Genomic DNA, 10,682 nt, shown 5'->3' on the forward strand with positions numbered 1-10,682 from the left:
GGAAAGGACTCTGTAGTGAGCCTGGAGGGTGGTGGATACCTGCTCAGGGTGCCCGCCTGCACAGGTCCTTCCCTGGGCACCTAGCAGTGGGTCAGGGGGCACATGGTGGTAGGAACCTGCCTACCGTTTTCTGTAGCGGAGGCACGGGTTTCCATTCTCACCAACAGTGTACACGAGGTCCTCTTTCCTCGGCAACTCTGCAAACCCGTATTGCCTCACCGTCCTGGACAGTGGCCATCCTAATGTCCAGCAAGTGTGAGGTGGGGTTCTGTCACGGTTCCATTTGCACTTCCCTAAAGATTGGTGTCTTTTACATTTTAAACTATTTAAACATACTTTTTTTTTAGACCTTGTATGTGTGGGTAAGCAAGCGTGTGTGTGCACATGTGCGTGTACATGGACAAGCCATTCATCTGCACGTGTGCTGCAGATACCACCATGCCGGCTGCCAGGATGGCCCCAAGTGGCGTGGGATGCTCCAGGGAAGCACTGGGCTGGCTGGTGTCTGCCCTGCAGGTCTGCGGCTCCCCATTCCCACGAGGATGGTGACGGTCTGAAAAGCCTGTGACAGCAGGAGTGACTCACCCCGGCCAGCCCCTTGGGGCACCCTTGGGAGCTAGGGAAAGCCAGGCTGGGCCCAAACTGCAGGATCTGGCACTCTGCCAGAACCCGGTGTGAGCTGTGTCCTTTCCCGGACAGGGAGGGTGTGCTTGTCCCTGCGTGCAGAGAGCTTGCAGCAGCTGAACAGAAGCCCTGACAGTGAGCCCCTGGCCACCCACCCATCCCCACAGCCCACCGCCCCGCCTCATCTCCCAGGAACTGGGCCACCAGCTGCCCGGAACTCAGGGAAAGGCGCGTGTGTGAGGACGCAGCAGTGACCGTGGCTGCTCTGGGGGCCTGGCCAGTGTTAAGTGTCCCCAGAGGCTAGTGCTGGGCTCCTGCACCCCTGGAAGCTGTGTCTGGAGCATGTCTCTCTCGGTGCAGCCTGGCTGGAACTCAGCAGTCCAGTGCTGTGAGAGAAATGCCACATGGAATGTCTGCTGGGTAGACCAGAGTGGCCTGCCAGCTCCCACATAAAGCAGCCCATTGGTGGCACATGCCCAGGAGAGAGCTTCTCTGAGAGCTACCACACTGGCCTGTGGCAGGGTCCCTGTGGACAGACTGGACCATGGGGACATCCACCAGAAGATATTGCTCTGACAGTAACCGCCTGGGCAACTTTGAGGCCACCCAGCAGGAGCTGGAACCTCCCAGGGGCTGGAGGTGTAGGTGTAGGTGTGCAGTGCTGGGGGCCTGTGATGCTGCCTAGACCCCCGTGTCTGGGCCACCTCCTCCCATTGGCCCTGGAGGCTGCCCAGTCCTGGATTAGAAGGGTCTGACAGCACAAGACTCTCAGAGCTGGCTGAGGGGACCCACACAGGTGAGCTCAGGGCCACGCACGTGAGGCCTCCCCTTCCCTAAGGGTCCTGCTTTACATCTGGCTGTGCACACGCTCACACTCACATATACACACACTGCTCGCTGGGAGCACACAGGTCAGAGCAGCCACACAGCTTGTCCTGCTGTAGGTCTCCAGCCGTTTATTGATACAAGGATTCAACACATCCCCTGCTGGCACTGGCGGCCAGGGCTGTCGTGGAGGAAGGACGCAGCGGACCTGCTCAGAGCTCTGACCAGTGACCGGCTGGCTCCCACCCCCAGCCTGCATGGCTCTAGGCGAGGGTCTGGGCCCACACGTCTAAGAACAATTTCACAAAACACCTGTCTTGCGCCAGGAGAGCGATGAGGGGTCAGAGCCCTGGTCCGCCATGCTGCACACACACTTGGAGGAAGGCCTTCCTGACCCAGCGAGCAAAGCAAAGCACTCAGCCGCTTCTGGCCATCTTGAGGTCGAGACCACTGTTCCCAGCCACAGCAGCTCAGCGGTCCCCAGACCCTCATGACCCCACCCCCTCCCCAGGGCCTGCAGCTCTGGGCCTGGCAGGGAGGGCTGGCTGGGCATGGAGAGGGCCCTGACGGCCTTGGTCAGCTGGGCGCACCAGCAGCCTGGCGGGGCCCAGGCCTTGCTGACGCTGTGCAGGACGGCTGAGCGCAGCTCTCAGAGGCGGGGACAGGGAGAGTGCATGTGCGCGTGTCTGGAAAGCCCTTGACTGTCACACTCCTTGCCCCCTGCACTGGCCAGGGTCGGGAGAGCCCAGGTGTCCTCTGGCCTGCAGTGCCAGGTCTCACCAGCCCTGAGCTGAAGTTCCACTGGCCAGCCCCACTCCTGTGGCCGGGTGACAGCCTTGTCTGTGTCACCCTGTCTGCGTGGGATAGGGTAGGGGCCGGCTGCTCCCCAGAAGTGAGGTCCCTGGTGCAGACTCTGGAAGCCTGCCTGTGTAAGCCCCTAAATGCAGAGTGCCACACTGCTTCCCTGGGTGTTGGGGCTCATGCCCCACCCCAAAGAGAAGTGTGGCGGTTAGTGCCTGAGTGGCCAGGCCAGAAGCCACCCCTCTGTGCACCACCTGGGGACCCATCCACTGGGCTCCACAGTGGCACAGGAGGGCCAGCCCAGCTGCAGAGCCCCTGCCAAGTGGAAGGTAGCATGCATAAGCCCAGAGGCCCTGGGCAGGACCCTGACGATGCTCGCAGGCTCCTGGAGGCTGAGGGCTGGGCCTCTCTTTCTGAGGTTGGAGGCCAGGAGGAGCAGGACAGGAAGGCACAGGCTCGTGCGAGGTCTCAGGCGGGACACTCTGAGGGCCACCTCCTCATAGGCCTTGGGTGGGGCTGGCTCTGTGGTGGGGGGAGAGAGTGAGGGGGAGGGGGAAGCAGCCGGAGGTGCCCCTGAGGTCCCTGAAATACATGGCTTTTGGGGACACTGGCTCACAGCTGACCTGAGGACCTCATTACAAAATTAAAAGCCAGGTGAGGCCAGGCCTGGGGGCCAGGGCCCCGCATACCCTGCCCAGCACAGAGAGCCGCGGTCCCCCGTCCTGCCCTGAACCTCTGCAGGCCGTGGGGGATTAGAGATCGTCTGTCTTGGGTTTTGGCAAAGTCTGTCCTTGGCCTCAGTCCCCTGGGCTGTGGAGCAGTTACCGCCACCGGGGCCCAGCAGCTGCGAGGACCAGAGCAAGGGGGAGGAGTGGGAGGAAGGTGTGGGCGTGGGGGCAGCCGGCGGCCGAGGTCTTCTGTCCCTCGCGCTCTGAGAGGCCAGGGAGGGCGTGGGTCAAGGGTGTCCGAGAGCTGGAGCTCTTCTTGTTGACCCGGCGGCCGCAGGTGTCGTCCAGACAGCCACCCCCGCTGCCTGAGCCACTGCCATCGTCACCTGCGGAGGACAGGAGGCTCCAGCAGCCCATTGCCAGTGGGGGCCCTGAGTGCCTGGTGGCCTGGAGGTCCTCTGTGTGCGCATGTCCACAGCAGTCCGGCCGGGCAGGAGGCCCAGGCTCGCCCTGGTCTGCTTCCGCCTGTCCCCCTAGAGCCACAGCCAGAGGAGCAGCCTGCCTGGGCCTCCTCTGTGCCACAGGGACACGGGTGGGTGACTGCTCAGCGCTGGCAGCGACAGCAGCAGCAGCACAGTCACCCCTAGCCCCCGTGAGGGCGTGGGGCTGCAGGTCCTGGAGTGGGGAGCAGAGGCCCTAGTGGGCCCCTGGGGTTCTCAGCACCAAGGCGCCCACCCTAGCCCAGCCCTTGCGGTGCTCACTGGCATCCTGGAAGTCCACATCGTTGCCGCCATAGGCGCCACGCAGCCGGTTGGTCATGATCTTCAGCTGCATGATCTGCTGCCGGATGGTCATGTCTGGCTTGGTGATGTCTACCTCCACCTCGGGGTTATTGATCTGGTTGGCCAGGCCATCACCCATCACCTCGGGCAGGTACCTGGTGGTGGGGTGGGGTAGGGAGGGCAGCGCCGGTCACTGTGCTGGCCCTTACAGAGGGACCAACGGCGGCTTCGCCCCTCCGCGGCAGGGCATGCTGTGGGAGCCAGCCCAGGCGAGGGCGTGCTCTCTGTACCCGCTCCCCAGGCTGCCGCGTCATGTCAGGACACAGGCAGGCACTCACCGGCCCTTGGCCATCCCATTCCAGCAGCGGTCATCACTGGCGGGACTCATGGCCATCCTCTCGCTGCACAGTGTCCCGGGGAGGCTGATCCAGAAGTCCTGCACGTCGCGGAGCTGGGTCTTGGCCTCAGAGACCTGTGGGCAGTGTTCAGGCCGCTGGGTGGTCAGGCCACCTGCCCTCCCCACACAGGCACAGGACGGGCAGCAGGAGGGTGGCGGGCACTCACCAGCGTCTCCAGGGCACCTGTGGGGGGCTTCTCCTGCAGCACCAGCTTGCCCCGGTGTGGCTTTTCCTCCGGGCCCGGGCTCTGGGGGTTCACTTTGGGGTTCCCGCAGCCCTGGATGACCTGGGGAGATACCATAAGCTCCTGGAGAGGCAGCAGGGCACCCTGGGCCAGGCGGGCAGTGTCAGGGCAGCCCTCCATGCCCACCAGGGCCTCCTGCCGCACCTTAGCTGTGAGCGAGTCCCTGTTGTCCTGAAGGGCGTTGATGGCCTCCGCCAGCCACATGTGTACACTGCTGATGACGTTCTCCGCGCCCGCCGGGCCCCAGAACTTGTCAGTGATGAGCACCATGGAGTCTGGCATGGGTGTTAATATGCGTGCACACATACACACACGTCACACATGCATGTTCGTGACCTACAATCTTGCAGCCCCAGTCAAAAGTGCAGCCAGTAGGGGGCCCCAGGCACACTTGAGCAGGCCCAGCTCACTCTGTGTGGCCCCAGGACTACTCAGCACAGTACACACCGATGTGCGCACGCTGTGCCATGCACATGCACGTTACATATCAGCTCAGGCAGGTGTTGGCATGGATGCACACTCGCCCTCCATTCACCTACGTGCTGGCCTCTGTGAGCTGCTGTGTACGCACGTTGCTGCCTCTGCCAGCCCGTGCACACTTGTGTCTACATTGTGTAATGCAGCACATTTTATATACACATACAAGAAACTCACACGTTAAGTTTCCTCACTGGCTTATATCATGCCTTTGAATGCACATTAGCACACAAATACCAGCATGCATGGATTGGCCCACAGCATCAGCATGTAATTTTCACATGTTGTCATATAAGCATGTTGACTCACACCACACTAGGCACATGCGGCACATGCCTATTACCTGGAACGTGCTGAAATGTACGCACACTGACTTCATGCCGAAAGATGCACATGCGTGTTGGCATGTATGTACACCAAGTGCACAAGTAGGCACCTCCATATCAGTGTGAAAGCATGCTGGCCCCCGTACGCAGCACAGGAACATGCCAGCTTGTACATGTGCCAGCATCCACAATGCGTGCATGTTAGCTTATGCAGGAGCTGGTAGACCATGTCACATGTGTTAGCATGTATACATGTTTGGGGCTCTGGCTACTTGGGCAGGACAGGGAACTAGAATCCTACAGGGCTCCCTGGGGCATGCACCCCAACCAAGTCACATACTACTTGGGGCATTCGAAAGGAACCTACCCCAACCCAACAGCCCCTCAGACATGGTCAGGGTCCAGGTGGCCCTGTCCAGGCCTGCTCAGGCCTGAGCCAGCAACCACCTGCTTCCCAGGACCCAGGGTCTGCTCCCCGGGGACAAGTCTGGGCTCACCCAGGAGGTTTCTCCACTCGGCGTCCAGGTCGGCCTGGTTGGCAAGGCAGCCCTTGAGCACGTTCCGGCAGTAGTCAGGGCAGGGCCGGGCGCCAGGCACCCCCAGGCAGTGGGCACAGTACACCAGCTTCATGACAGCCCTCGAGCACTCTGCACCCAGGGGCACCTGGGGAGTGAGGGCAGCCTGAGCCCACCTGGCAGCCCCGGCATGTGGGGCTTGGAGTGGACATCGGAGATGGCCTGCTGACCCTGGGCACTCATTCTACGATCACGAGGGTCTCAGCCACCACCCACTCGGAAGTGGGAACAACACGCCAGGCGGCCCAGGGGCTGGGGAGGTGACTTGCTAAGGACCTGCAGCTCATATCTGGGGATGTGCTGGTCCAGCTGGTGCACCCCTGTATGATCTGTGCCCTGCAAGGCCTCGGGAACCCCAACCTGTTCCAGCCCCGAGCACATCTTTCATTCCCTTGTCTCCTGTCCACTGCGTGCCCCAGCGCCCCATCCCTGGCCCTTCCCATCCACACCTGGGCCACCTTCCGGACCACATCGCCAGCCACACCCAGGCCCTGCACGAAGGCTCGAGCTGCCACAAAAGCCCGGGTGGCCCGCAGGCGCAGCTCCCGCGGGGTGTCCCCAAAGGGCCGCAGCGCCTCGGCCTGCTTGCCCAGGCAGTCCAAGTAGTCGTCCGGCAGCAGTAGCTGGGGGTGCAGCTGCCGGAAGAGGCGCTCCAGCAGACGAGCCCAGAACTCCGCCAGCGTCTCCTCCAGGTGCAAGTTGGCGCCGCGGTAGTAGAGGCGCAGCTCGGTGTACAGGTCCCGGAAGGCCCGGGCGTTCTGTGTGTACAGTTCCCCAAAGGCGCCAGGGAAGGCATCCTGCAGCGCCCGCTCCGAGTTGTTCAGCAGCTGCTGGAAGTAGTCTGAGCACAGGGGGAGCAGCGTGAGACTCTGGGGGGCCCCACTTCTCCATCTCCTCCTGAATGCTGGGGTGGCCTACCAGGAAGCAGGGGCTGGGCAGGGAGGCCGGCGCTCGGTAGAAGTCTGCTAGCGTGGTCAGCAGAGCCAAAGTAGAGGCTAGATGGGTCCCACATGCCCCTACAGGGCTCCCTAAGACCTCAGCCTCCTGGTGGGGAGACAGAGGCCCAGATGGGGGGTTCCCTCTCAGGTCACAGGGACCTCTGGCCTTAGGCCACCAACAGGAGTCCAGGAACCTGCCCTTCCTTTCCTTTTTTTTTTTTTTTTTTGAGACAGGATCTTGCTACATAGTCCAGGCTGACCTTGAACTCACTATGTAGCTCAGGCTGGCCTTGAAGTCACTGTGATCTTCTGCCTCAGCCTCCCAAGTACTGGGATTACAGGCGTGCCACTGTACCTGGCTTCTGAGAGCTATTTCTGAGCTGGGCCACAGGCAGTTGACACCCTGTGCCTCAGTGACCTGCTGGACATCTTGGGGTCTCTGCTTTCCCTGCCCACCGTGCCCAGCCCCTGGCTCACCGTCCACGCCCCGCAGCTGGGTGGCCAGCATGGCCTGCAGGGCGCGGCTGCTGTCTCGGAGTGCGCTCTCCAGCTCGGCGCGGCTGCGGTTGGCCAGGTTCTCCTCCATCTCACTGGTGCAGCAGGTGTAGCCCTGGGGGCAGATGCGCAGGTGCTCACCTGTGGGGAGGGCAGTGTGAGGGAGGGCAGGGTCTGGGGGTCAGGACCCTAGGGGAGGCAGAGCTGAGTGGCCACAGGGTCCTGCATGTAGGTGCTGCAGCGCCCCCATCTTACAGACCCAGAAACTGAGGCTGTCAGGGACAAGGTCTCTCATGGTCAGGGGACCCAGCCGCTCAGGCTCCCTCACCCACTGGCCAGCCCCTCCTCCCAGGCCACACATCCGTCCGGGCCCAGAGATGCTCCTTGTGCTCCCCATGCGAGCCAGGGGACAGGGCCTGCCTGGCACAGGAGGTGGGGTCAAGGGAGGGGCCGCAGGGATCCCTGAAACTCCCCAGTGTGAGCCCTGCCATGTGCCACAGCGCAGGCTCCAGTGTTCCTTCCATGTGGCAGCAGAGGGGGTGGCAGGGACCGCACCTCCGGTGGGGGATGGGAAGAGGGCGTTGGGGACTCTGTGGGAGGCTGATGGCCACCTGCCCCACAAAGCCGCTGCTTCCAGACTTAAGCCTCGGTGGGGCAGAGGTCTGGAGCTGAATTCGCCCAGTCTGTGGGACAGAGCCAATCAGCGCTGAGCACCTGTGTTCTCAGTACTCAGCAACAGAAATGCAAGCACCCGGGGAGGCAGAACCCCACAGTCTGGGCTGGGGGCCAGGGTGGGGCTGCAGCGGCGGTGACCTTGACCTGATAGGGAGGACACTGCCCGGGCGCGGGGACTGAGGGACCCCGCCTGGGGGCAGCACAGGCAAGGTCAGTATGGGTGGCAGGAGACAGCTTCGGCTTTCTGACCTCAAGCTGGGTCTTGTCCAGGCAGCCCCCGGCACGAGCATCGCCTGGATTCATGGTCCCCCAGAGCCCTCAGAAGGAGGCAGGGGCCAAGGGCGCCCTGGTGCTCAGGGGGAGGAGGGGAGGCTGGAGGCAAGGATGGCACCCCAACCCCAGGAAGCCCAGCCTGAGCACCCGCTCCCTCTGCTGATGCCCCTCCTCTTCTTGCCCAGGGTGCCTGCCCTCCCCAGGGCTATGAGTTCCCAGCTGGACGGGGCTGACCCGGGACACACAGGCTGGGGGTGGGAGCGGACTGTGCTTCCTATGGCCTCTGGGGCCCTGGGTCCCCTCTGGTGCGAGACCTTGCAGCCTGGCAAGAAGGGGCACCTGTCGGACCCTCCGCTCTCACGTGCTGCAGGTGGCCAGGGCTGGGACCTGGGGGCTGTGCTAGGCGGTGGCCTTCCCTCCCCTCCAACAGTGCGCGGACAGCACAGGTGGGGGCTTAGCCCCGGGGGAGGTTCGGAGGGTGCTGGGGAGCGTGTCCTGGGAGGGGCTGCACGGGAAACCCTGGGCTCTTCAGGGACAGGGGGACCCAGGCCAGGCTTGCTGGGCATGGGCAGCAGGGGCGGGAAGACCCAGCAAGCTGCAGCGGCCCGGGTCAGATCCTGAGTTGCAAAGACAAGAGGCGTCCGCTCGGTAGCGCACTCTGCCTCACCCCGGCTTGCAGACAGGAGAGGGCGGAGAGGCCACGAGCGCCGGGAGGGGAAACGCCTCGCCGCGCACCAAGGCCGCGCAGGTCGGGGTGGGATTCCTCCGCCAGCAGCCCCGCAGCTCCCGCCCCGCCCGCCTGGCCACCTCGCCCAGCCGGCCCGGTGACCTGTGCCATTCCGGCCGCCCCAGCACAGCCCCCGTCCCTCCCTCCCTCCTCGACAGACACGGGAGTGAAGACACGGAGCCAGAGCCCGGGCGCCGGCCTGAGGGCCCGGGCAGGCTGGGCCAGGCTGCCCCTGCGCCGCCGCCGCGCCGCTCGCTGGCTGTGCAGGGCACGGGCCGGCTGGCCGGGGCTGCGCTGCGGCGCTGGACAGCGGAGGTGCCGTGGGCTCTGCAGGGCATCCCGCCCCTTCAGGGGAGCAGCCCCGGTTGCGGAGGGCCGCCTGGCCGGGCCCGGCGCCGCTGACCCGGACCTCACAGCCAAGCCCCGCCCTGCTCCAGCAGCCCCGGAGAGCCCGCCCCGCGCGCGTCGCGTCGCGCGTGTCGCAGCTGCTGTCCTCTGCAGCCCCTCTGCCTTCCCCACCTGCCCCTTCGCTTCTCCAGGGAGGGTGGCTGGCTGGGGAGCCCTTTTCCGTCCTGCAGGGGTCCCAGCACTGGCCAGCGCCACCCCCCCCCCGGCCCCCGCCGGGTCGAGCTCATGCCGGAGAGCCCTCTGCCCCGCAGCCACACCTGGCCGAGTCCCTTTCCCGATCCCTGGGCTGAATTTCCTAGAACTGACTCCACCTTCCAGAACGTTCCCTCCCAGGCTTAGGTCGCGTCCCGTCCCCCCGTTTCTTGGGGGACTTTCTCCGAGGCCAGTCTGTCACCATCCAAAGCCCCCCCCCCCCCGTTCCCAGGCACTGCGTCTCCCCCGTTGCACCTACCGCTTCCCGCTGAGCCCCTGGGCAGCCGGCGGCGTCAGCACCTTCGCGCTCACACCCTCCTGCCACCTGCTGACGGCCGCAGCTCCATCCTGCCCTGTCCTTGGGCATACGCGCCCCCCGCCCCCGGCAGTCACCCTGAAGCTCTGCCCAAGACCCCCGTGCAGACCGCAGACAGCGTCCTCTCCCAGTGATGCTGGACATGTGGCCGGGCCTGGCAGTGTCCGTGCCCGGTGCCCTCCTCGGGAGACTGCAGACAGCGCCACGCCGGACCCCTTCTTCCAGGAGCCTCGGTGCTGCGGGAGGTGCAGAGCGGAAAGCCCCCGCCTCTCCAGTCTCCTGGGAGGTGCGCTGCACCCACAGACCCACCGCCCCGAAAAGCACCCCACTTAAGCGCAGATAGCTCCAGGCTCCATGACGCGGGCAGAAAGGAGGCCCCCATCTAGCTCTGGACCCCCGGGGGCTCTGGACTTCCCCAGCAAGTCCTCCCCCACGCCCACCCGCGCCCACCGCGCTCCTGGGCCCCGGCAAGCTGCAATGACTGCTGCGTCCTCTTGCTAGACAAACTGCCCGGCTTTCCTGAGGACAGACCACTGCCCACTGTCCAGGCTCCCGGGACCTTCTTTCCTGCCGTCGTCCCTCTTCCCCAAGAAACCTGCACCCAGGCCAGGGGCTGCACCTGAACGCCTAATGGCTTGTTAGGAAGCCGGCCTCGGACCCACGCGGAGACACTTAGCAACATCTCGGCTCCCCACTCACGCAGCAGCAGCACCCGCGAGGCAGGCCTCGCTCCCGACCCGCACCCCAGCCTCAAGACCCCCGAAGCCCTCGCCTCCACTTCACCCAAATGACAGCGTCACCAAGGAGCCCTCCGCCGCTCAGGCCGCCTGCCGCTGCCTGCCCGCAGGGAACGCGGTGCAGCCCGCGGCGGCACAAAGGCTGCGGAGCAGCGCGCAGGGTCCGCACTGCCGCGCACCCAGGCGGGGAGGGGGGCAGCG

General features: G+C 64.6%; 1 protein-coding gene across 1 annotated transcript in view; it reads right to left on the reverse strand.

Annotated features, from left to right (window-relative positions):
- Positions 1–1,557: 1,557 nt before the first annotated feature.
- Positions 1,558–10,682, reverse strand: part of Gpc1 (glypican 1) — a gene marked incomplete at its 5' end in the record, with an annotated part of 20,740 nt that continues 11,615 nt past the window's right edge. The window contains 8 exon segments of the mRNA XM_013508117.1: positions 1,558–3,304; positions 3,680–3,855; positions 4,039–4,172; positions 4,265–4,384; positions 4,487–4,617; positions 5,643–5,808; positions 6,170–6,561; positions 7,136–7,294. Of these exon segments, the coding sequence (XP_013363571.1) occupies positions 3,072–3,304; positions 3,680–3,855; positions 4,039–4,172; positions 4,265–4,384; positions 4,487–4,617; positions 5,643–5,808; positions 6,170–6,561; positions 7,136–7,294 (1,511 nt within the window).

This window comes from Chinchilla lanigera, unplaced genomic scaffold (genome assembly GCF_000276665.1).
Source record: "Chinchilla lanigera isolate Chin_1 unplaced genomic scaffold, ChiLan1.0 scaffold00141, whole genome shotgun sequence".
NCBI lineage: Eukaryota > Metazoa > Chordata > Mammalia > Rodentia > Chinchillidae > Chinchilla > Chinchilla lanigera.